Source organism: Carlito syrichta, unplaced genomic scaffold (genome assembly GCF_000164805.1).
Source record: "Carlito syrichta isolate Samal-C Ts95f unplaced genomic scaffold, Tarsius_syrichta-2.0.1 Scaffold305239, whole genome shotgun sequence".
NCBI classification, from domain to species: Eukaryota; Metazoa; Chordata; class Mammalia; order Primates; family Tarsiidae; genus Carlito; species Carlito syrichta.
The window spans coordinates 722,191-750,045 of record NW_007249335.1 but is presented as its reverse complement, the minus strand read 5'-3'; the positions used below and the strand labels follow the sequence as shown (position 1 = coordinate 750,045).

The 27,855-nt window shown below is 36.5% G+C and overlaps 1 protein-coding gene across 1 annotated transcript in view; it reads right to left on the bottom strand.

Moving 5' to 3' along the window:
• Nucleotides 1-27,855, bottom strand: part of ARHGAP15 (Rho GTPase activating protein 15) — a 424,379-nt gene that overhangs the window by 345,170 nt on the left and 51,354 nt on the right. Inside the window, exon 3 of the mRNA XM_008061399.2 lies at nucleotides 4,679-4,747. Within this exon, the coding sequence (XP_008059590.1) occupies nucleotides 4,679-4,747 (69 nt within the window). The remainder of the gene's footprint in view (nucleotides 1-4,678; nucleotides 4,748-27,855) is intronic.

Below are 27,855 nucleotides of genomic sequence, written 5' to 3'. Positions count from 1 at the left end.
AGAGAACTACTTCCCAGAGAAAATGTTCTCAAAGTTGAGATCCATGCAATCAATTTTGAAAATAAGCCATTGTTACATTTAATTACATTGAAAAATTGGCTTTCACTATGAATAGCAGGTATACATGCATTAATCTCTGCAATCAGCATCATTATTTCAGCAACCCTTAAGTATTTTATTATTACATCAATTGACACACATGTCTTTCTGGAACAGGCACTAGTGCCAAAAGCAATACAAGTGGAAGTATAATATAATAAAGCAAACACGAGTCATGGCCTCTCACTTCGAGGCACTAACAATCCAACCATGGAACAAGTCTATTACCTATGAAATAAGAGTGAACAACAAACACAAAACAATGTATGAACATGTGCTGGGATAAAGGGACTATAATTGCCACAGATAATCCAAGGTCCTTCAGGGTAAGAGCCACATTTCAATCACGTTACTATTCCTGGCTTGAGAGTATGGACTTAGGAGTAGATAGTAAATAATGTGAATTAGGGACTATGCAAGAGTCCGTAAACTGGATGCTATAGAAAACAGGAAGCTCTGACAAAGAAAATGAAATAATGAAAGTACTGTTTGTAGAAGGTCCATCTGGATTGTTACACAAGATCACTGGGAGCATGGAAGGTGAGATGAAAAGCGTTTGAAGGTCCAGGCGAAGGTACATGTGTGCACAAGGAGAAGCATGTGGACACCACAACTGTTGAGGAAAAATCACTCCAGAAGTTGATGACTTACGAGAAAGGTCATGGAGAAATAAAAGATCCAAATAAAACGTTTTCTAAGCCTAGATAAATGTTTGCTACTAATAGAGATGAGGAAAAAATAATTGGTTTTGGAAGACACTGAAAAAGTGAGATTTCACTTCTGTGATGACACAGAGACATTCTAGAACAAATGAATAGACATGGCCAGGCTCGGTGGCTCAGCCTGTAATCCCGTGCTTTGGGAGGCCGAGGTGAGTGGATTGCCTGAGCCTGCGGGCTTGAGACCTGCCTGGGCAACTTGGTGAGACCTCATCTCTACAATAAATCAAAAAATTAGCTGGGCATGGTAGCGCGCACCTGTCGTTCCAGCTACTTGGAAGGCTGAGGCGGAAGGATCGCCGGAGTCCAGCAGGTGGAAGCTGTGGTGGCTGGGAGCATGCCACTGCACTCCAGTCTGGGCGACAGAGTGAGACTCCAACTCAAAACAAGCAAGTAAACAAACAAACAAACAAAAACTTGAAGACACAGGATAAAATAAAGGAGAGAAAGTATACAGGCCTGAATTATAAGCTTGAAAGTAAAAACAAAAGTCGTTAGCTTTTTTATTATGCATTTACTCAACACACATTTGCTAAATTCTTACCATTCTAGCAATCTTTATAGTCATGGGAATAAAGTAATAAACATAGGAGACAATGTCCTTGTCTTCGAAGAACTTACATTCTAATGGGATGACAAATAAATAAAAAGAAATCATGTAGTACACCACATGGTGGTAAGGTCTAGAGAAAATTAAATTTGGTAAGAGAGAGGGAGTGTGAATGGAAACAGTGGGGTTTCTTGTTTATTCATTTATTTTATTTTTTAGGGAGATTAGGGGATACCTATCTAGAAAGGTGATATTACAGCAGAATATGAAGCAAATGAACAAATGAGAAGTACAAATTTCTGAACATCAAATGAATTATTTTGAAATAGGCAGAGGAAAAAGCTGGTGGAATGACCCCAGGGTCTGGCAAATCACTGGACATTTTTCAGCTTTTATCTGGAATGGACAAAGCCACAGAGAGTTATTGAGTCAACGAGTGATATGATAGAATTAATGTCTGTGACTCCCTAAAATTCATATGTTGAAATCCTAACCCCCAAGATGATGATATTAGAAGGTGGGGCCTTTGAGAAGAAATTAGGTCATGAGAACAGCATCTTTTTTAAAGGGGATCCCAGAGGGCTGTCTCACACTGTTTCTGACATATGAGGCTACAAGGAGAAGTCAGCTGCCTGCAACCTGGAAGAGGGCCCTCTCCAGGACCTGATCATGCTGGAACCCTGAGCTTGGATTTCCAGCCTCCAGAACTGTGAGAAATACACTTCAGTAGTTTATAAGCCACCCTCTCTTTGGTACTCTATTACAGCACCGAAATGACTAAGATAAGGAACATAATCTAATTTACATCTTAACAAGATCAGTCTGGCTGTAGTGTTGAAAATAAACAGTAGAGAAAAAGGGTGAAAGTGGGCGGACCGTTAGAGAGGCTATTTCAATAAATCAGGTGACAGATGATATAGCATAAGGGTGGTGAGAAATGAACTGATTCTGGATGCATTTTGAAGACAGAGCGGAACAGGGTTCTTTGATGTTCATTTATGCTATGAGAGAAACAAGAACTGAAATATGACTTTAAGAGTTTTGACTGAAACACCTAGAAGAATGGAATCAGCTTCTTGTGAAATGGGGGAGACTGGGAGAACAGGTTTGGGTGAAAATCAGGATCTATTTAGGTTAAGTTTGAGATGTATGCTATACATAAGAATAAAAACACTACAATATACAGTACTGGAGTTAAAGTAGTGGTCCATACTAAAGATAGAAATTTATTTATTATTACTATTATTGTTTATTTTCATGAGTTGCAATTCCACTCTTTCATCCAGACTGGAGTACAGTGGCACGATTATAGCTCACCGTAGCCTTGAACTTCCGGGCTCAGGTGATCTTTCTACCTCAGCCTCCTAAGTAACTGGGATTCCAGGAGTGTGCCAACATGCCTGGCTAATTTTTCTTACTCTTTTGTAGAGACGAGATCTTGCTATGTTGCCCAGGCTGGTCTCAGACTCCAGGCCTCAAGCAATCCTCCCACCTCGACTCCCAAAGTGCTGGGATTATAGACATGAGCCACCAAACCTGGTCTTATACTGAAGACTGAAATTTAGAAGGAAATAGTGTATCTTGATATCTAAAGCTTTGGGGAATGACTCTAGAGAGAAAGAAGAAAAGTTAAGAACTGAACTCCAAGATGAAGAGGGAACAGAAAAGGAGACAAAAGAGGATTGGTCATTCAGTTAATTAGAGATCTATGAGAAAGTAGTTTACTAGCAGCCATGTGAGGAAAATGTTTCAAAAAGAGCTATATCAGTTGGATTAAATGTTCAGATAGATCTACTAAGAAGAGAACTGAGAAATCACTGATGGATTTAACAATATGGAGACAAATAGTGACCTGAATAAGAGCTGAGTGATTTAGATATAGACTAAAAATAAAGTTGATTCAAGAGATAAAGGGAGGGGAGGAATTAGAGATATCCAAGATAGGCAATTGTTTTGAGGAATTTTTATCCTAAAGTAAGAATAAAGCACTGGAGTAAGAATGAGAGAACTAGAACATTCAAAGCCAAGGAAAATTAGAGAACTTCACCAAGAAAAGAAATATGCTTGGTATTGAGGACAAGACATATCTAAGGTAATAGGGAGGGAACAGGCAGAGATAGATGTGAATACATACATCATTGTTTAGAATCCTGTAAGCCAATGGGACTGAAGTATATTGACTAATAAAATACAGCAGGAAGGACAAGTGAAATGAGAATGGAGAAAAGGGACATTGTACTTATCAAAAAGGAGGCTGTTAAAGAAGTATCATAATATGTCAAAAAGCTTGGGCCTATATGTTTGTTTGTTTTCTCTGTTGCCCAGATTGGAGTGGTGCAGTGGCATGCTCATGGCCACTGCAGCCTCGACCTGCTGGGCTCAGGCAATCCTTCCACCTCAGCCATTCAGGTAACTGGAACTACAGGCATGAGCCACCACACCCAGCTAATTTTTTTATTTATTGTAGAGATGAGTTCTTGTCAAGTTGCCCAGGCTGGTCTCGAACCCCTGGTCCCAGGCAATTCTCTCACCTTGGCCTCCCAAAGTGCTGGGATTATAGCCTTGAGCCACTGCACCCAGCCAGGGCTTATATGTTTTTTAACACTTTATTCATGCATGCTATTTACAATGTTTCAGGAACCCTTCTAGTCATTAGGAAATAACAATACACAAAAAATGGGGGGGGGGGGAATGCTATTCATATGAAGTTAGAATCTACTGGTAAAGCATTAATGTACCCTTACAGCTACAACAACAACAACAAAAAGCAATGTTTTCAGTAAGTTCCCAGTAATCTCTGGTTTCTGTTATTCACATCCTCGTGTAATCCTCCTTCTTTATGTGAACTGGACTTAGTAGCTTGCTTCTGACCAAAATAATACGGCAAGGTTGATGGCATGTTACTTTCATGACTAGGTGATAAGGAATGTTGACTTCCATTTTGCTAGCACACTCTGCCTTCTCAGCTTGCATGCTTTGAAGAAGCAGTCATGTTGCAGAAGTCCATGGCAAGGAAGAGAGAGAAGTCATTGGCCAACAGTCCTGAAAGAACTGAATTCTGCCAATAGTCACTTACATAAGTTTGAAAGTATACTTTCCCCAGTCAAACCCCTTCAGATGTGACCCCAGTTCTGGCAGGCACTTTGCATAGTTTTGAGAGATTTTGAACTAGAGGAATATGCTAAGTGATACCCTGATTCCTGAACTCACAGAAACATGAAACAGTTACATATGCTGCTTTAAGTTGCTGAGTTTTGGGGTAATTTATTTTGTATCAGTAGCTCAAGATTATAATGAAATCATCACTCACCAATTGTTCCAACGGAGGGATGACATCTTTCAAAACATGCTGTGAATGATTTCTTCTGTGTCGGGATACCTGCAAATATATTAAGGTTTAATACTAGTGTGTTATTTTTCTTAATAGAGCATAATTTAGTAAGAATTCACATGAAAATACCAATAAACAAATTCATTAAAATTAATTCAATATAAAATTAGAAGTAAATGTTTTGTACACTAACTATTTGAATAAAATCTATACTCAGAGTTAGCTGGCTGCAGTAATATCTCAAATTCACTTTGTCTTATATGTAACCTCAACACTGCTCCCATCAAATGGTGGGGTCTATGTTCTTTCATTTGAATCTGGGAAGGCCTTTATACCTGCTTTAACCAAAAAGTACTACAGAAGTTCCATTCTATGACTTTAAAAGTTAGAGTACAAAAATGTCATGCACTTCCCCCTTGTTCTCTCAGAACACTCACTCTTGGATAATTTGTTTGAGGAAGCCCGAATTACCCACAGAGTGGCCACATGGAAAACCTCACAGGTTTCTGACTGATGGATGGGTTGAGGCTTCCAGCAGATATCTGGCCGGCATCAACCACCAATCAAATGAGTATGAAGAAATCCCAACGATTCCCTCTCCCAACTGTTGGGTCTCTCCAAGCCTTCAACCTTCTCATCAAAGGCCCTAAACATTGTAGAGTAGAAACAAGCCATTCCTGTTGCCTTTTCTTTGAATTCTTGGTCAGATCGTAAGCATTATAAAATTATTGTTTTATACCTCTATGTTTCAGGGTGATTTGTAATCTAGTAATAGTTACTAGGGTGACATATTTCATCTTGAAATGCTTTGTGTTTATAATGCTAGCTAAACTGTTTCAGAACCAACATTCTATTAATTTTCATGTCCTCTACTATAATCCAGATGTGTTTAAACACACAAAAAATCACACATGCTTTTCGTGCTTTTGGAACAAAGAAAAAGAAGCCTTATCTTTTCTTTCCCCAAGGAAGCATCAGAGACAGATTTCATAATAAAAAAAAGATAAAAAGAAGAAATTTACAATTTAAAATTACATCTTATGCTGCTTTTTAACTTAATCAGAAGTTCTCATTAATACGACTTCATATTTTACATAGAGAAGGAGAGAGGGAGAAAGGGAAGAAGGAGGAGGAGGGTGATGGGGAGGCAGAGGGAGAGTGAGAGAGAGAGAGAGAGAAGTGTGAGAAATTAAAGAAATAAAGCAGGTCCAAGTATTTTGTATAGAAATGACTTTATCTTTGTTTGGTTACAAATACACGTAACTGGTTGAAAGAATTAGATCAGTGTCTACGAAGATTTGGAGGGAATTGTTTTAACAAAGAAATCAGAAGTCTGGCTTGAAATATCCATGACTCTATACAATCCTGGAGCTTTATCTTTGTTCCACAAAATCTAGGTTACAAAGAAACTATGAATAGAAGGAGAAAAATTTTCCCAATGTCCACTTCAGATGTGGTCCATGGAAGCTAAATAAGAAGGAAGAGCCTCCAGAAAGTAGAGCCAGAAACCCTAGAGAATAATGGGCACAGGGAATTCCCCCAGAAAGGACAGCCAAGGACTGTCTCTACTTCCAGGGCAGTTGCCTCATAGGACCTGCCTGGCAGGATTTAATCATCATTTTGGTCCAGTGACTGTTGGCTGTTTACCATTCTTTCCTTTTACAAATGAGAGGAGTTTTTGTTTGTTTGTTTCTTCCAGTTACCAAGTTCTTGCTCCATCATTTTCTTTTGGATATGGTGGGGAAAGTGAGATAAGAGCTTATATTTCAAGTTCTAAATCATTCCTCCATGCCCACCTCCTCCCCACCCCCACCCCCACCCCCAAGACCTAAATCTTGTGGAGATAGTCATTTATCACCAGAGATTCTGGCATTTGATCTTGATACAGTAACTGTACATGAGACTTTTTGATGTCTCCTTTGGGAAGGGGACTTTTTATGATTATTTACAAACTCTTAAGGTTTTGTATTAAATATGTTCATATCTAACACATTTACTTGTGATATGAGTATATTTTTGTTTAAAATAAAGTTATTTTAGTATAAATAATATAACTAAATAATAATCTGTGGTAAAAAAAATACAGAAAAACCCCACAAATATAGTAAATGAATTATCAACGTTTAGGAAATGTATTTTAATGCAAATAAATCAGAATAGAAATTGCTACCGACTAAGCACATACTTCATCCTTGAAGGAATCCATTGGGTCCATGGTGCAAATATAAATGTATGTATGTAGGTGTATATATATATATGTGTATATACATATATATATATATATACACATATATGTGTGTGTGTGTGTGTGTATGTATGTGTGTGTGTATGAATATATGCCTAAGTATACATATAGGCAATCCAGTCACAAAATTATTGGGTAACTACAAAGTTGAGACCCCCTGTGTGCATAAAACAATGTTTCCCAAGTAAAAATTTAGAGAGTCAAACTTATGAAATTGTACACATTTTTACAGGAAGCTAGAAATCAGGTTTCAAATCTGTTATGAGTCATCTTAATATTTCTTTAGGAGAAATAATATTACTGATCATTCTTAAATCAATAAGCTAGCCAATCTATCATATTCAACCAAGTTATGAAGATGTCGAAAACAGAGAGCTTTCATCACCTGTCTTTCGCTTTAATGTTCTTCTCAGTAAAGCATTAGGGCAAGAAATATGATATCATTCCAAATCAGATTATGTTGACTAAGACTTATGATTTAGAAAATTCTGGATCCAAAATGGTTGAATTGCCTTGCATTGACATCAGGGAAAAGTTAGAATATTTGAAGTTGTCTTTACTTGATCTATTCAATAGAAATAATAATTATAAAGAAAAAATTAGGGTAACCAAAATCTCTTACAGTAAGTTTGAAGAGAAAAAATGTTCTCCTAAACCATACTATAACAGGAAATGTTATAGTATTTATATAAGTATTTATCAATGAGTTATTAATGTTACCTGATAATTTTAGAAATCACTATGGAATATGTTCTTGAGAAATATTCCAGCTATTTATTTATAGAAAGAAAGCATTCATATTTAGTATACTCATATATCAGTAATTTTTAATAGTAGGTGCTCAAAATACACTTGTTTCTTTATAAAATATCTCTACTACTTGTATTACAAAGAAAGTACTTCATTTCAATAGTACTATTCTTTCTCAAGAATCTCAGAATTTGGAGGAGTCTCAAGATGGCCATCTAGAAGAAGCAAACTGGTGCCTTGATCACAGAATAAACCAAAGAAGAGAGCACCAGAAGTCAGTGACCCCCAGCAGTTTGAGCAGGTTAAGATGAAGGATGAATCCCACATCCTGCAGAAGACCACCAGGATTCAGAGAGGGCAGGGATGAGAGAGAATGGGCAGCTGGCTTTGGAGTCACAAGCCCCCTCCTCACCCAGCTCACACTGGAAATAGAGTGCAGCCTCAGGATGTGGGAAAAGGTGAGGGAAGTTAGGACACAGTGCTTGCTACTGCCATGGACAGGGAAGACCTCTCCCTGCCTCAAAGGATTCCAGTTCCACAAGGGAAACAACATGGATATAGCACAGCTGCTGCTGCCAGAGCCTACATGGAGCTGTGAACCTATCCAATCTCTCAATGTCCATGGACAAGCCATCTCTATCTCTAAGAACTCTTTCCCTGGAGGCAGTTCCTAGGCTGGGAACAGCTTCTAGGTCAGTAAAGAACCCTATCTGTCTTCACTCACTCTAAGGGCAGGTTCCACCTCTGCAGGCAGCTCCGGTTTGGGGCAAGCTGCAGTAGAGATTCTGCTGTTGAAAGAGCTTTTCAATTGTGAATGTGGGGCAGCCTCTCACAAGAGAAGGGAGGGAGTTGGTAGAATTTCCTGGTAACCTTTCTTTCCCTAAGTGAACACTTTTGGACAGCAGATAGCTCTGCCATTCCTACAGCACTTCCAGAGTGGCCAGGTGCCAATCCTCCCACCTTATCCCCATTGCATACTCATAGCTAGGTATCAGAACACAGACCAGCTGGTCCTAACCCATGAGAAAAACATTGTTGCAGAAAGAAACTTCCAGTTCTGAGCACCAACAGCCTCAGTCAAGGGAAGAGGAACTGAAGGTGGAAGAGGAGGGGGAACTGGCTATCCTGGCGACTCCTCTGTCTCTGTGTGAACTCTTTCATAAATCAGAAAGAGCTCAACCAACCACACGGCATGGCCATAGCAGTAAGGAGGCCATTTCCCACTAGGGTAGCCAATTGTGCCAGCAGTTGGGGGGAAGGGCCGAAGAGCAGCCCAGTCTGACAAATCTTTGCCAACCAGCTTTCCCCCCAATCCCCTTAAAATCCCAGGGACTGAGGATTTTTGGGAGTTCCCGAATCCTATCCCTCATCTAAGTCATCTGTGCACTTCCCTAGGGAAAGAATGGTCAAGCAAAAAAGCCCAAAACAACCATCACAGCTGGCTGTTGCCTCAAAGTGACACCTTCTGGCTGAAGGTCAACTGGGAGAGCCCATTACAATATCTGAGACAATACTACAACCCCTGAGAAGGGAATAAAAACAAAGTTCATGCCACCATGCATCTCGTAAACCAGCCCATAAACTGAGGCATCATAGAGCTTCTTCAGAGGGTCTCCTAGAGACCTTGCAGGCACCCTCCAACACCAGCCAAATTGTGGCAGCCTCCTAGGGCAGCTAAACCAAGAAGAGCAGTAGAACCCACAGTGGTCAAACCCTCACAGACTACCACCCCTAAGGGAAAAAGGAGTGCAATACAACAAGAGAGCTTCCCAAGGGATTTTAAAAAAAAGATTAAAAATAAAAAATAAATTCCACAAAAGTCCGCCCTAACAGTGGCAACTTTATATAACTAAAGTAATAGTAAAACAAAAATAAAAAGTAAAAAAAGAAGAGTCTGTCCTCACAGATGAGGAAGAACAAGTGAAAAAACCACTGATAATCCCCAAAGCTTTAATGAGGCATTACCCACAAAAGGTCTTCCCAGATCCCAAGCAATAAAACTCATCCAGAATGACCTGTCTCTGATGATACACATAGAATTTAGACTACGGGTGACACAAACTGTGATGGAAAGTCATGAGAATATAGAAACTTAGATCACTCAGGCAATGAAAACAGTACAAGAAATAGACCCTGAGCTGGCCAATATAAGAAAGGTTCAGTTGAAATTCCTGAAAATAAAGAATCGTTGCCTGGAATTTCAAAGCACCATGACAATCTTGAGCATTAGAATGGACCAGGCAGAAGAAAGAATCTTTGAACTTGAGGATCAGAATATTGAACTAAACCAGTCCAACAAAAACAAAGAGAAAAGGTTCAAGAAGAATGAGCAAAGCTGATGAGAGGTTTGGAATTATGTAAGGAGACCAAATCTATGGTTGATTAGCATCCTTGTGATAGAAAGGGAAATTGAGAACACCTTGGAACAAGTATTTCAAGAGGTCATCCAAGAATATTTCCCTTATCTCTCTAGAGAGGCAACCATGCAAATGCAGGAGATCCAAAGAACCCTGCAGTGTATTACATGAGAAGATCTCCCCAAGAAACCAAATAATTCATCTTCATAAGGTAAGCATGAAATAAAAAAAAAAAAAAACGAAATCCTAAATGTACCTAGATAATAGGGACAGACTACCTACAAGGGAAGACCCATAGAATTGCAGCAGTCTTCTCAGCAGAAACCCTACAAGCCAAAAAGGACTTGGGTCCCATCTTTCATATTCTTAAAGAAAAGCAATTACAGCCAAGTTTGGCTTAGTTACCCCACCAAACTACACTTCACTAATAAAGGAGATATCCAATCCCTAAGAGAACATGCCACCTCCAGTTCTGCCCTTCAGGAGATGTTTAAGAAAGTTCTAAGTATAGGAATGATAAAATATTTCTATCCATTGCAAAAACACAGGCAAGCACAGAGTTAACAGACCATACAGATCAACTACAAAGCCTAAAATGCAAAGCAACCTCTTAATAGCAATATGACAGGAATAAACCCCCACATATCAATAATTAACTGAAGCATCAATGGGCTGAATGTGCCACTCAAAGCATAGAGTAGCACATTGGATGAAAAAACATGGTTCAACCTTCTATTGCCTTCAGAAAACCCATTTTACAGCAAAGAACACCCAGTGACTCATGGTAAAGGATTGGAGAAGATTTTCCAGGAAAATGGAAAACAATAAAGATCAGGAGTATATTCTTATGTCAGACAAAACAGACATTTAATTGATACAAATTAGAAAGGACACTGAAAGAAACTGCATAATGACAAAAGGCTCAATCCACCAGCAAGAAATATCCATCGTGAATCTCTACACACGCAACGTAGGCACACCCAGATTTAGAAAACAATTTTGCTTATCAAACTGAGAAAGGGCACTGACACCCAAACAATTATAAACATATCAGTCATCTACAGACACTTCTCCCAACAACAACAGAATACACACTCTTCTCATTAGAAGATGGAACACACTCCAAAATTGACTATATTCTTGGGCATGAATCAAAGAAGAGCAAATTTTTTTTTGAGTTGGAGTCTCATTCTGTCGCCCAGACTGGAGTGCAGTGGTCGCTCCCAGCCATTGCAGCCTTGACCTGCTGGGCTCTGGTGATTCTCCCACCTCAGCCTTCCCAGTAGCTGGAACTACAGGCATGCGCTACCTCGCCTGGCTAATTTTTTTATTTACTGTAGAGATGAGGTCTCGCCAAGTTGCCCAGGTGGGTCTTGAACCCGTGGGTTCAGGCAATCCACTCACCTCAGCCCCCCAAAGCACAGGATTACAGGCTGAGCCACCAAGCCCTGCTGGAAGAGCAATTTTTTAAAGGTTAAAGTCATACTAAGCATCTTCTCAGACCACAGTAGAATAAAAGTAGATATCATCATCAAGAGGAACCTCCCAAAACACACAAATACATAAAATTTAAGCAAAATGCTTCTGAATGACTTTTGGGTTAACACAGAAACCCCAACAGAAATAAATAGATTCCGGGAAACAAATGAAAACAAAGATACAATATACCAAAATTTCTGGGATACCATGAAAGTGATGTTGAGAGGAAAGTTTATGATATCGCACATACATATCAAGAAAATAGAAGGATCTCAAGTAAACAACCTCACATCACATCTAAGGGAGCAGGAAAGTTAAGAGCAATCCAGTTCTAGATTTAGTAGGAAAAAAGTTATTAAAATAAAGTCACAGTTTAATGAACAGAGTGCCCCCCCCCCAAAAAAAAAGAAAAAAGAAAAAAGAACAAATCATAGAAAAAACCAATGGAACAGAAGGCTGGTTATTTGAAAGGATAAATAAGATTGACAGACTCCTGGCCAGACTGACACACCAAACAAAAGAGAAAATTTGAATAAACACAATTAGAAATAAAATGGATGGTATTAAAACAGACCCTGAAGAAATTTTAAAAATTATCAGTGAGTACTACAAATATCTGTGTACAAATAAACTAAAAGATATAGAGGAAATAGATAAATTTTTGACATCACGTAACCTTCCAAGATTAAAACAGGAAGAAATTGAGGCATTAATTAGACCAATAACAATCCAAGAAATTGACTCAGTTATAAGAAAGCTCCCTGTCAAAAAAAGCCATGGGGCAGACGGCTTCTCAGTTGAATTCTACAAAAAACACAAGGAAGAGTTGATACCAATCCTACTGAAGTTATTCCAGGCAATTAAGAAGAAAGAAATTTTCCCAGCTCATTCTATGAAGCTGATATCATCCTGATACCCCCAAATTGCAAAGACCCAACAAGGGGTCTTTGTAGAAAACTACAGGCCAATTTCTCTGATGAACATAGCAACAAAAATTCTCAACAGGATTCTAGCAAATTGCATCCAGCAGCACACTTCAGGGATTATTCATCACAAGCAGGTGGTCTTCATTCCTGGGATACAAGGCTGGTTCAACATACAAAAATCTATAAACATAATTCATTACAAAAATAGGTGTAAAACCAAGAACCACATGATTATTCATTAGATGCAGAAAAAGCATTTGATTAAATTCAATATCCTTTTTTGATAAAAACCCTTTAACATTTTGGCATTAAAGAAGCATTCCTCAAAAGAAAAGAGCTATCTAAGGTGAGCCTTTGCCAACACTATACTTAATGGGCTTTGGAACCTGGAAGCATTTTCCGAAGAAAATGGAAGAAGACAAGGAGGCCCACTCTCACGTCTCCTATCCAACATGGTACTGGAAGTCCTAGCCAAAACATGAACAATTAGGGGAATCCAAATAGGAAAAAAGGAAATTAGGTTATTCTTCCTTACAGATAACATGATTCTATAGCTAGAAAAACCTAAGAAGTCAAAAACCTCCTTGCACTGATAAACGACTTCAATAAAGTCTCAGTATACAAAATTATTGCACAAAAAACATTGCATTTATGTATATACTAAGCATATATACTGAGCAAAAACAAGTAGGCGATAACCAAATATAAAACACAATTCCATTCACAACAACCACAACAAAAGAAAAGAAAATACCTTGGCATCTACCTAAATAAAGAGGTGAGAGACCTTTACAATTTGAACAACAAAACACTGCTCAAAGAAATCAAGGACAACACAAATAAATGGAAAAAATTCCATGTACATGGATTGGAAGAATCAATATCATCAAGATGTTCATCTTACTCAAGGCAGTCTACAGATTCAATGGAATTCCTATGAAATTGTCAGCATCATTTCTCTCAAAACTTGGAAAAGACAATACAGAAATTCATTAGGAAGAAAAAAAAAAAAGCCTGAATAGCTAAAGCAATGGAACTAAGCTGGACAGTAGCTAAAACAAAGGAACAAGGCATCACATATCTAAACTTTAAACTTTACTACAAGGCAATAGTAACTAATAGTAACTAAGACAGCATGGTATTCATATAGAAGTAGATACATAGATTAATAGAACAGGACAGATGATCTGGATACAAAACCACAGAGTTTAAACCAACTCCTCTTCAGCAAAGCAAAACAGTGGGGAAAGGAAATCATATTTAGCAAATGATGTTGGAAAAACTGTCTAACCACATGAAGAAGACTGAAACTGTACCCCTACCTATCCTTATATACAAACATTAACTGAAAATAGATCAAAGACTTAGATATGAAACCTCAAACTATAAAAATCTTAGACTAAAACTTAGAGAATATTCTCCTGGACATCTGAATAGGCAATGAATTCATAGCCAAGTTCTCAAAAGCAAACGTAGCAAAATCTAAGATTGACAGGTGGAACCTTATCGATCTAAAAGGTCTACACGTAGCAAAATAAACCATCGGGAGAGCAAACAGACAACCCACAGAATGGGAACAATATTTGACAAAGTCTTAACTTCCAGGATCTACAAGGAACCTAAACTAATTGACAGGGAAAAAAACAACCTCATTAAAAAGTGTGCAGTGGACATGAACAGACACTTCTCAAGAGAAGGCATTCAAGCAAACCAACAAACATGAAAAAATTCTCAACCTCCTTAATCATCAGAGAATTGCAAATCAAAACTACAATGAGATGCCACCTAAAACCAGTAAGAATGACTATTATTAAAAAGTCAAAAAAACAACAGTTGGCGTGGGTGTGGAGAAAAGGGAATGCTTCTATACTGTTAGTGAGGATGTAAGCTAGTTCAAACTTTGTGGAAAGTAGTATGGCGTTTTTTCAAAGAACTAAAAATTGAGATTCCTTATGATCCAGCAAACCCACTTCTGGGAATATACTCAGAGGGATATAAGTTGCTCTACCAAAAAGACACTTGCACATATATGTTAGCAGTAGCACTATTCACAGTAGCAAAAATATGGAACCAACCCTGGAGCCCATCAAAACTGGACTGGATAAAGAAAATATGGTACATATACATGATGGACTATTATGAATCTATAAAGAAGAACAAAATCATGTCATTCACAGCAGCATGGATGCAGCTGAAGACCATAATACAAAGTGAACTAACACAGAAACAAAAATCTGAATACTGCATATTCTCACTCATAAGCAGACTCTGAACACTAGTCACTTGAGCACAAAGGTAGGAATGACAGATGCTGGATGATGCTAAAGGAGGGAGGGAGGAGAGATAAGGAGCACACAATAACACACTGGGTACCCGGTCCACTATCAGGAAAGAGAGGGCCAGCTAGAAACCCAAACCTCACTTGCACACAATTTGCTTATGTAGTAAATCCTCATGTGTACCCCACAACTCTAAAACAAAATAAAATATTTAAAAAATTTTAAAAAGGAATCCTGGAACTTTTAAATGTATCTGGTATGGTGGGTACCAGTGGCTCATGTCTACATCTTTGGGAGACCAAGGCAGGAGGATCACCTTGAGGCCAGGTTCAAGACTTGTCTGGGCAACAAAATGAGACCCTGTCTCTACTACACATATGAATATGAATATACATACACATATACATATAAATATACACTCGGAGTGCCAAAAATGTATACACATTTTAAGAGATGTTATCTATGTATTACTTTTTCAAAGTGGAATTGAATTATGGTAGCAATGTGTAGTACCATGCTTCCACCATTTTCTTTGACTGTCCTGGTTATTGCATGGTGTCACTAGCATTCATTTGATTAACTCCATCTTTTGAGCAAACGTCATACTTAAATTGTGTATACACTTTTGGCACTACACAGACACACACATATACTGAGCATGGTGATGCATGCCTGTTGTTCCATCTACTTGGAAGGGTAAGGCGGGAGGATCACTGGAGCCTGGGAGGTGGAGACTGTAGTAAGCTATGATGGTGCCACTGTACTACAGCTTGGGAAACAGAGCAAGAGACTGTCTCAAAAAAAGAGTATCTGATATCAATATCTACATTTTGTTCTGCAATTTGCTGCAAGATAAATAAGTTTCACAACGTTGTCCACAGAAGGCTCCATCATTTGATCTCAGGTCATTTTCACTTTGGTCAGAATTGTCAATTATTTATTCAGTTTTGAAAGCTTGAAAAGTAGTAATAATATTAGCAGTAGATTTATACAACTTTATTTTCATAATTTTCTCTTTCTTAATTACATAAGTTTTTATTGTGAGGAAGCCTTAAATTATTATTTTTATGCATGTCTTTTTGTTTCCAATGTTTTTAAATAGAATACAGCTTGCCTGTCCAAACATAAGTGGACATGTCTGTATGTCTACCACATATTTAAGTGTTCACAGCCTCATTTACTTTGATAGTTCTTATACTCATAAATTATGAAATGTTGGCTTCAATATCATATTACAAACCCCATTCAAAACTTTTATACTTTAACTCAATTTATTTTAAACTCAATTTATGTCCAACATTTTAGCAAAAAGAGACCTGACAATTCAAAGTTTCTCTGACCTATTTATTAAGAACCTAACTTGAGAGTTTCTTTCGAGGTGGCATAGTTATGTCTTAAATTATTTTTCCTATTACAGTATCCAGCATCTTAAGCAATTTTGCTTTCTTAATAAATCCTTGAATTCATGATAATCTTTCCTTGAGAGAGAAAAAAAATCTGACTTAATCTTTTACTGTGTGTATGTGTGTATGTGTGTGTGTACAATCTTTTTTTTCATTGATGCCATCTTCCTACTGGATTATCATGTCCTGTAAATAGAAATGATTTATAGCTACCATTGAAAAAACTTGAAATATAAATGTCTTCTGACTTGGATTCTTCTGAACCCAATATTACTAAAAATCTGTGTTTTCCTTCTTTATCACCACCCACCACTTTCCTTTTCCACTTGTTTTTCCCCTCCCCAGGTATTTAGCTTTCTAATTGTGCAAAGCAAAGTGGGAAAATATAGAATTCAGAATATATAATGCATATTTTCCTTCAAATTCCTCTTTGTACTTATTAGAATATGCATCATAATTTTTTCAAATATCTTTTCCTCCAAAAAGAGGAATTAAAAAGCCACTTTTTCAAAGTGTCTTTATTTCTTCTTCCATTCCTTTTTCATTTTTATCTATTTAAAGAACTTGCAACTGATGGGTGGGATTAGTGTGTGATATATTAAATACTGTAAAAATAACAGAATTTGGGCATATTATTTTCCTTGTGTAGGAGGGTCTACTATGAAAGTTATACATAAACATGAAACATTCCACATAGCTCTGATTTTAAATAGATTACCATTTTTGATGAAAGTTTATATCTTGTGGCTTAGAATTGAAATAAAATCACTTGAAGAAAAGCATTAGTTTGTTCCAACATTTTCAGACACGTACATTTCTGAGACGTACCTCCCATTAGCAACCTCCCTGGATACTTGGATGAAAAACAGAAATAAATCTGTGGTTAAGTTTAGTTTTTATTTTCACGGTTTCTCAAAAGTTTTTTTGGTGTATCCCAATTCTTACATTCAAATCTTCATTTGTTTTGCCAAATTCTATTTCTTAAAGCTATTACAATCAGAAATTAAGGAAAGTTAGTTAATCTTTTATTTTCCTTTTTTTATGTGGAGTATGGAGTTGTGGCCAGTATTCCTTATGTTCACAATGATTTAGTTGCTTAGAAACAATAAACATCAGCCTAAATGATAGCTATTTAAAGAAAAACTGTTTGTATGTGGTGGACAAAGGCTTTTGAGGAAAAAAAAAGGAAAATTAAGTTTGGAGAATTTTACCTGTATCATTCATTTAATCTTTTAATTTTAGCTATTTGTGAACAATGCAGATTTATCCATTTCTCACAATTATTCTAATACTACCTACATGTATCTTTTCATAATCCAAATGGGAAAATGTGCCATAAGTCAAAGAAAACCCCATTTTTTGGTTTATTTTCTTATTAATATATGATAAGTAAATTGCTTCACATTTATATATTTTTCCTTCTGCCTACATTATTATTTAATTGTGACAGTGGGCATCTATAGTCAAATGTCGCTGTTGTGGTTGTCATCATCTCTTCTCTAAGCCTTTTTAGTGTCAGGCAGAAATCTGAGACTCTCTTATTATCTCTTATATTTCCTGAAGAAAATGCAATGAAATGATTCAAAAACTTTCTTTAGAACATATTAAAAGTTATCAGCATCTTTAAAATTTGTTGAATATCATTTGGTTAACATCTGTGTCACCTGCAGCATAGGCCTGAGTAAGTCTAGTTGAGTTAACTTCAGTTTCAATCACATTTTTCTATCTCCCAGAGAGCCAAAAGGAAGCACTTATTGGAATGATTCTAAATCCTTAATATTCTTTTCCTGCTTTATTTAGTCCCATACACACATGTTCTACCAAGAAGAAAAATCAGACTGCCTCATTAGATTTCTATATCAATAAAAATAAATTGCATACAGCACACACATTTCCTTGTTTATTGCTAAACACTATTTTATTTTGTTCTTTTAAATCTTTTGTGGATACTTTTAATAGAATGTTTCTCTCCAAGAATTTTCTGACTGAGAGGGGCCATTCATATGAACCTAGACATACCACAACTTTAATCTTCAAATAAGACTCTTAAGAATCACCAGGGACAGGAAACTTAAAGATACCTGGGTAATATAATTTTCTACATTTCTCTTATGTGAAATACATTTATGTAGTGCCTTAATTTTTAGCTTGTCTTGTTTTTCTTTTTTTCTCTGTAGGATTATTTATGCTTAGCCATCAATTGCTAAATGGACATGATTAGAAACTAAGGGTCAAATTAGACGCATGAACATTTATTCTACTGATAATACTACTAATGGTATTGGATCTAAGACATTACATAATTTGTTAAAGCCACAGCTATAGTATCTATCGTTAGCAGAAAATAACTTATTCATCTTTTTAATTTCCCATAATATAAGTATTTACTTTATGGATATAAACAAAAGAGAATAATTTCAAAAATAGATTAAGGACCTATTGATGAGTAATCTAGAACACCTGAGCCAAATTGAAATTTTCTCTACAACCGCAATGCATGATATACTTAAAATAAAAAGATTGAAGATAATAAAAAACAATCACAAACACTACCTCACAAATACCTCACAGGAAAGCAAAACAGAAAAAAATAAACAATTATTGAGGATTCAAATTATTTAAAAGGCTTACCTATTTTTAACCAAATAAAACAAATCATTACCAAATCACCATTTGGTTATGTTGGGCGGAAATAACGTATATCTAATTTCTTGATGTTTAGTCCATCTGGAAATTCTTAACAAATTTGAATCTGCCTTCATTTTCAGTTTCAAATAAAATATGTTCTTTCATTGCCCAAAAAAGTTTAGCTTGAAATATACCAAGTTTACTTCTTACTTCTTCAAGTGTATGTTCCATAATTGAAGCAGAATTCTCTTTTTTAGAAAGCTGTGATCCATGGCATATCAAGTTTAATTCATGATATGGAAAGTTTGACAAAGATATCTATCCACAGCCAGCTGTTTACAGTCGACCGACACCTTTCTTCATACATTGCTATTTCTTAATGCGAAGGTAGAAAAGCACTAACTCACTGAAAATGGTCTGCGTTGAAAGTTCACTTCTGAAAGCATTGTTGGAGGCAGAGTGTTTAATAAAATGACACTTTTTCAAGAAGTAACAGACTCTCAATCAATTATTTAAAATAAGTACATTGAAAACCCTCAGCATCTTTAGTCAATATTGAATGCTTGTGTCTTTTTAATTTTCTTACTTCACTTAGTCTTTGAGGTTTTTCAGAGACCCCAAACTTACCTTCTGCTGCCGAAAAAGCAGATTTAGTTCTGAAGGTTAATCCAACTCAGCAGGATTGAAGGATGGCACTTTTCCTTGGTCGTAAGTATGTTGGCTCAGGCCAGACAGCTGTTAGGACATTCTCCTCTGGGAATCGTGCCCTCAACACCCACCGTTGATGCACATACATGGTCTACTGGCTGCCGACTTCTATGCCCATCTGCTCAAATGGCATGGTGCCCACTCACAAGTTGGCTGGATTCTTGCCCTTAGTGTGTAGATGCCAGGCAATGATGGGTTTAGATGGGCAGCCTGCATAATACTACAAGTGACAATTTTTTTCTCTCTCTCTGTACAATATCTGTCCTCTGTGCCTTCCCTGAAAGAGAAACTAGTGTTTTTGTGATTATACCTGTGGACACATAAGGCCTTGTACAGGTAGTTGTCCAAATGTATCCAACCTGCTACCAACAGTAAGATGAAAGGGAAGAATTCACAGAGCCCCAAATGACAAGTTCTAACACTGAAGTGGGTTGGATTGTGAAAATCTCGACCACCTGGAGTCTGTCAGAAGATATTTGCCATGGGTATAAGTACAGCAGAACTCTCATAGATAGCAGTGGCATCAGGAAACAGCTTAAGTTACAACACTTTTTGTCTGTTGCAGTTCCAGCACAAATCACTTGCCTTACATCGAAAAGGCACATACAACAGGAAAGGAAATAAATCAGGCAAAAAGAACAAGCTTAATAGGAACACAATTTATATGTTTAGTGAGGGCAAGGGTGCAAACTATGATTTTCAGACCTCAGAAATAGCCCTGACTAGAGGTCTTAATGGAAAGAAAAAGAAACAGAAATAGCATCTCTCTTTCTACAGCAAACCCACGGAGGGGAATAGATTGGCATAGGAGGTTGTGACTTTAATGATCCAAAGCATATGAACGCTTGTTAGCAGACAGCAGACAGACATAAGTAAGAACAACAGTAATGGCTGCATCTGCAGCCTGGCCTATGGCACTAAAACCAATCAGGCAGCATTGAAAGCTGTGCCGGAAGGTATGTTAAAGTCATGCTTTCCCAGTGTGTTTATTTAAGGGTGATTGAATTCAGGGTGTTGTCAGTCTGCCTTCGAGAATGGTTATCCAATGTGTAGGCATGATCTTTCTTTCTGAATATGCTCTGTTGAGTCAGTTAGTTATGTGTGACTACTTGATCTGTCCTAGTCTTTATGCAGTGCCAAAATCCTCCAGTCCAAGTTCCAAAGGAACAGGGCCTAAAAACTTTTGGCTCCAGAATCAAATTAGGCTTCTCTGCTTCCCTAGCCAGAAGTGCATAAATACCCAATGGCCAAAAGCAAAGAATTTGACATTGTGGAATGAATAGAGCTGTCATATATGACTAAAGTGTAGAAATATCTACTGTTTGAAGTCAAGACTAGTTCAACATCTTCAGTAATAGGAACAGACTTCTTTGGACACCTTTATGGTTTAGTCTGGCTTTTGATTGGAAATGTTTCTGGCAAGTTGTTGATTCCAGATATCAGAAATGTAAGAGCATACGGTTTATAAGAGAAAATCTGCCATTTTTTTCTGTCAAAAAATTCTTAAAGGCAGCACATTTTCATAAAAGATGGACCTTTCATTTATTATCAGGTTAGCACCACTTATTCAGATGTAATCTTAAAAGAGAATTAGTCAAAGAAGAGGCAAATTGGTATAGTTTGAAGGTATATTATGTGAAACTGAATTTGGAATTATCTCAGGAGTTTCTGGTGAAACTAGAAAAAGGAATAAGTAGATTGATCCAAAACTACTTAATCTGATTACTAGGCTGATTTAACTATCAGAGTGCTCTAAGTAAATCATTTCCTTCATGATTTGTCAAATCTCAAGGATATAACAGTAAGAATCACATACAACTAATTTATTAGAAATGCAGAAAAACAGATATCTCATCTCTCAGGGGGAGGGGCCATATTTTACTCATCTTTAAATCTACAGTCTATAGCATAGTGTGGAACACTATATTATAGGATGGTTCTTTCAAATTTTATATTGTATCTTTTTATACAGGTGACCTATTATTTATTTGAATTTGCCACAATCTTCAAGAGCTTTATTCTAAGATATATTTTAAAAACGTTATTCTTTATTCGCTTCAAAATATGAACCAAATCAGTTACTAACCTTTTCCAGCAGACATCCATAATTTCTCATAGGCAATTTAACATCTATTCTTACTAAAATCAGGTTAAACCATCAAAATGATCCCCCGTTAGTCTATACTTAAAATAACTGATACAAGTTGAATACTTAGTTCCATGATTTAAGTAGTATACATGATACTTGGGGCTTATGTTCATCTTTTGTTGGAAAAAATATCTGTGAAAAGATATAGATACAGATAAGATAGGTACAGATATGAGAATAGATAAAGGTAGGTATATTTCTGCTTTTTAAATTATATAGATTACAGCTATGTAGAACATTATTTTAGGTCATTCTACTTTCTATTATCACTTTTCTTTTATGCCTCTAACATTTTCTTTGATACCTCTATTCTATCAGCTATAAAATATGGCATTGTATAGTACTTATATCTCATGGGATTGCATGAGAAAAAAAAGAACATTAATACATATATGTCTTAGAGTACGTGGTAATCCCTCATTATTATAATCTTCCCTATACCAGTTGTATTATTCCTTTCCCATCAGTCCTTTTAGTAAATGGGTAAATATGTCCTAGTAAATGAGTAATTAACATTAAGCCAATGTTTTTATAAAATTTTTTCACACTTCTACAAACTCTTTTAAATGAATTTATTTCTTTCCTTGAAGAAACTCCAACCATTTCCTTCTAAGACATTCTGAAAGTTTTTTTAGTAGAAAAACCTTTAAATACTCAAAGAGATGGTATTATACAGGGCATGCACACCAGGAGGCTGGAATCTTAGTATCATCTTCAAATTCTGCCTACCCCAATCTTACTTTTTGACCCTCAATGAATATCTTCCCTCCCACAATCAAAATACATTAAGCCCACCTGATACACCCACCATAATTCCCAAGAGTCTTATCCTTTTAGAGCATCAGTCCAAAGTTCAAAGTCTCATCATCTAAATTTAAATCTTATTATCCCACCAGCTCAAATATCAAACTCTAGTCACTTAAATCACCTAAATCCAGCTTTGAAGGAAGTTGAGCTAGACTGAGATCAGTTACTAAATAACACATAGCCAGGTGACAGTTCCCAGACCTGCATGAGACAACATAAACCAGGAAGCTTCTGGGGTCTAGTCTTAAGGTCACCTGGGATTTCAGAAGAAAGAGATGAATATGAGGCTGCAAGATAGGGGACTAAAGTCCACCTCATAAGCAATAGAATTCTCAGTCCCTACTCCAATTGTTGTCCTAGGTATTCCAGAGGCAAAAATGTATTCATCCAGAAGACTGGAGGAGTCTTTTCTAGTAGAACGAATGGTTGCAAAGTACTGCAGCCACTAAAATTTGAATACTTCAGTGAAGTGAGTCTCATCATGTGATCGCTGTATAGAGAAGCCTGTCAGTCAATAAGTTCAGCAACTCTGCTCCAAACACACAGAGATTTCAACCAGATTTTAATGCCCTCTTTCAAAATATGAGTAAGATGTAATCCCAGCATTTTGGGAGGCCGAGGCGAGAGGATTGCCTGAGCCCGCGGTTTGAGACCAGGTTGGGCAACATGGTGAGACCTCATCTATACAATAAATCAAAGACTTAGCCAGGAATGGTAGTGTGCGCCTGTAGTTCCGGTTCCACTTGGAAGGCTGAGGCGGAAGGATCACTGGAGCCCAGCAGATCGACATTGGGATGGCTGTGAGCATGCCACTGCACTCCAGCCTGGGTGACAGAGTGAGACTCCAACTCAAAAAAATAAAAAAAAATGAATAAGAAATGACTTGCCAGAAATTAATTAATTGCTAACTAATAATTAAAGAAATATTTATTGAGCATCAAATATGTGCAATGCACCTTAAAGTCTTCAGGAAATGTTGTGAGATAAAATAGAAATCTCAAAATAAGCAAACATAGGAAGAAACGCCAAATAAGCAGAAGTGAAAAAAAACTTTAAAAAACTATTAACAATATTATGAAGATAAGAAAATAAACATGATCCATAAAAACAGAAACAATAATGAATAAGAGTGGCATCAGTAAAATAGAAATATAAATAAATGTATTTTTAAAAATCAACAGAATTTCTGGAGGCAAAGATAGGTAATCTAGAAATATTAGAAAAAGCAAAGAGATGAATAATAAAAAAGATAATAGAATATTTTGACAAGTTTAACATCTGCCTAATAGGAAAACAATTTCTTTTTAATGGATAAAAAAAATTAGAATAAAGTAAAAGATAATGTCCTAAAATTTTATGACATGAGTCTTCTGATTGAAAGAGTCTATCAAGTGTCTAGTACAATAAGTGATCATGTTGGTCCTTGTAGTTACAGAACACTGAGGATTTAAAAAAATAGATTCTAAAATCAGAGAAATAGAGAGGAAAGAGAAAGAGAGCATTCCATACAACAAAAGGATGGTAGTAATAATGGTATTAGATCTTTCTAAAACTTATTGAAGGCTAGATGGATGCTTTCAAAATTTAAGGAGAAGATATTGTCAACCTAGAATTAAATAGTCTGTTAATCTATAAATCAAATGATAACATTGAATAAAGACTTTTTCTGATATAAAAGGACTCAGTGTATTCATTCCTACTGCATCCTTGTTTGGAAACAACTGGGAGAGGTTCTCTTGCCAAATGAAGAATTTGAACCAGGGGAAAAAAGCATTAGAAATAATGCACAGGAGCATAGAAACATGGCAACAAGAAGTCATATGTTCACAGCTGTGTGTCAGGTCAATAGATCCGTCCATCCAAATTGGAGGAAGTAGAAAGAGAGCAATAAGAGTACTTTTTTTCTTTTTAAGAAGGCAATATAATAGTTAATGCCTCCCGGTTCCACAAAAGCATAGATAGGAGTTTGACAAATTTGCTGGCACCTTTGGAAAAATTAACTATAAGTATGGCAAAACATAAATAAATTTAAAACTAAAGCAATCATTAACTTCATGCAAGAAAAGTGAACACAAAAGGAATTATGTTTATATAATAATTCTTGGCTTAGCTAGAAATATTTAGAAAGTAATCATAATAGCAACTAGTAATTGAAACGAAAATTGTGATTTAATTATAATGGAATAATAGAAGGGAAAGAAGAAGGTGTGGGGTGTATGAGAGATATTAAACTATTGTAAAAGAAAACTATTGGCTGGGCTCGGTGGCTCAGCCTGTAATTCCAGCATTTCGGGAGGCCAAGGTGAGTAGATTGCCTGAGCTCGCAGGTTTGAGAACAGCCTGGGAAAATTGGCAAGACCTTGTCTCTACAATAAATCCAAAAATCAGCTGGGTGTGGTGGTACATGTCTGTAGTTCCAGCTACTTGAAAGGCTGAGGCGAAAGGATCGCCTGAGCCCAGCAATGTGATGCTGGGGTGGCCGTGAGTGTAGTACGGCACTCCAGCCTGGGCGACAGAGTGAGACTCCTACTCAAAAAAAAAAAAAAGCTATCACTTTATGCCTAAAATAGGTAAATCAGAAAAAGCAAAAACTGTATACACATAGTATTTTTAAAATGAAGGTCAATACCAAAATGAAACAACAAATAACAACTAAAGCTGTTGAGAAAGTTGTTCCTAGGAAGCAGGATGGATGGGTAAGCAGATGGGGAAGTCAGAGGAATGCTGCCTTTAATTAAAAGCTTTCAAGACCAATGTCTGACTTCATGTATAACTTTTATAAAAACAAGCACTGATTACATATTAAGTGTAACATGTCATTAAAAACAGAAAGTTTTCTTCAAATAGTCTTGAAAGAAAGAGAAACAGACCAGGCTATTGTCACACCTAATTGGATAAATGTCCAGGCAATCAGTCTACATAATGAAAACTCCCACTTCCCTGTCAGATCCTTCAATACAAGCTGAATACAAGAAAAATTATAATTATGATTCGGCAGAGGAAATTTGTTTAAAAATTACAATGATAGCAACTAGTAGATTCCAGCACTGCATACATCACTAATCTGTGTGATTGAGGGCAAGTTATTTAACTGCTCTGTGCCTCAGCTTCCTCATCTACATGATAGAGATAATAATAGCTTCTGCCTCCTAGAGTTGTAGGGTGATTTAATGGATTGATACTTCTAAAGTGCATAAAGAGTAAATGATATGTAATAAGTACTCAACAAAGTTTAGCTATTATCATTGAAAAAAACCCTGAATTCTGAACTCTAACCATACTCTTTCTAAAGCAGAGATCTCAACCTTCTCATCTTAGGGTCTCATATTGATGACTCACTCCCTAATGCACCCACTAAGGGTAGTGAGAATAGTCAGGGTCAAAGAAGGCAAGGGGAAACGGGAACTCGAGCTCTTCTCTTATTCCCTTTGGCCTTGGCTTCCTCTTATCCTGTGAAGGCATTTTACCCAAAGAACCTTCCCAAAGAAATAGCCAAGAAGTGATATGCTTATGTTTGCATTTAGGATCATATTGGAAAAAAATACTCATGCCATTATTTAGCCAGATGTTTATCTTTCTGGACATGAAGTGGAAGGGACTGGGAAATAACCTCTTGGTTGCATTAATGGGTGAGATGCCATTAGTTACCTCACTCTGCAAAGTCTACAGAAACATTTTCATGTTTCCGCTTTTTACAGAAATCTATAAAGGAAAAGAGAAAATGTTTTCACTGGTCACCTACTTAAAGCCATTTCATTTTCAAATCATGAGAAACTGACAAAATAGTATTAATTTTTAAAAAAAAATAACTCTAATGCTCCCCTTGGATGAGTAAAGAGAGAGCCTAATTCCAAGACCATTTTAAAAAATCCTCTATTGTATACAAACCACAGTGCACGAGTTAGCTCATTAGTGCTCTCGGCGAGGGTCATCATTTTTAAATGATCAAAGTGTTTGTTTTGGGAGAATTCAGTCACATAGAGTAATGATTCCCAAATTGTGATCCTGGGCATTCAGAGGAGAATCTTCTGTGGTTCATTTAGAAAATATTTTAAGGGAAAAGTGAAGGCTGATAAAATACAGGATCAAGTGGGAATGTTTTAAAGATAAAGTAACATAGAATGGTTATTTTATTGTTTTGGGGACAGGGATCTGAAGTCAGTGGCAATTCATAAGTGAGTACAGAAAGTTATCTCATAGGCTATGAACAGGTGTAAAGTATACCTAGAAAACAATTATTTAGATCACATGCTAAAAGGAAATTTTCGTAATATAAACACATTTTGTAATATAAACTCCTAAAAAAACTATGCAGCTAAACTTTTAACCAACAATTTTAACAGAAAAACCTTTTAAAATAAATTTTTTCATAGTACAAAATGCAAACATTTTTGCTCTTCATAAGTAGAGATCATTTAAGTAGAGGTTCCCAAAATTCCCAAACTTTAATGATTAAACAAATAAAATATGATTTTGTTCCTATTTCATATTCTCAAATTTCTCTGACAATTTGTGGCTTTACTGGTTTTGTTTTCTTCATCTAGCCACAGTGAAAGACACGCCCAGCTCAGCAGCAATAAAAAATAAAAAGTTAAGATTATGTTTGAAATGTTGTCCCATAAGCTCAGCAGAAGCTTAATGGCAAAGTTCCTGGAGGAATGTAATGAGTATTTATTAAGTATCCTTTACAGGATTTTTTTCCCCCCTGAGGAAATAGGACATGCTGCAGGGAACTATGGAGAAATTAATTTGGAGTCTCAGGTTAAAGAAGAAAAGGATGGAGACTGGCAGGATTTGGTAAAGCTAATGAATTTGAGACTGGAATTTTTAAAAATATAAATATTTACTAACTTTCTTGTAAACTTAGCACAATATCTTTTCTTTTCATGCTATGAAAAATCAATTAAAATTTCTGCTTAAGAGAACCACTTTTGCATGGTTTATGAAGTCTTTCTGATAATACTGATAAAGAACTATTATAATTCCTGCAATAGCAATTAATAGTGAAGGTGTACAATGTGAGATGAAGTAGGTGAAATTCATTTTAGTAATAAGTCAAAGATATTTCTAGATAGAGGATTGCTACTATTTTTGCCCACCCCAACACACCTGAAGGAAACACACCTGTAAATGATAGTCACTCACATTGTAGTGATTATAGGAATTGGGTAGCTCTCCTAGAGTGATACTGCAATGTCTTAGAAGGAATTTGACTTTGAAAAATATTCCTATGTGATTTTGATATTCTCCCAGCCCAATCTTATATTAAAAGGCAACCAGATAACCAAGCATTTAAGACAAAGAAAAATACCAAGAAATTTCAAAGTATGTGAGCTTCTATCTGTGTGTCACTAGTCAACAACAATGGGGCAATGAAGTTTTCAGTAGGGACAAAGTAAACTAAAAAGAGAAGAAATGAATTTTT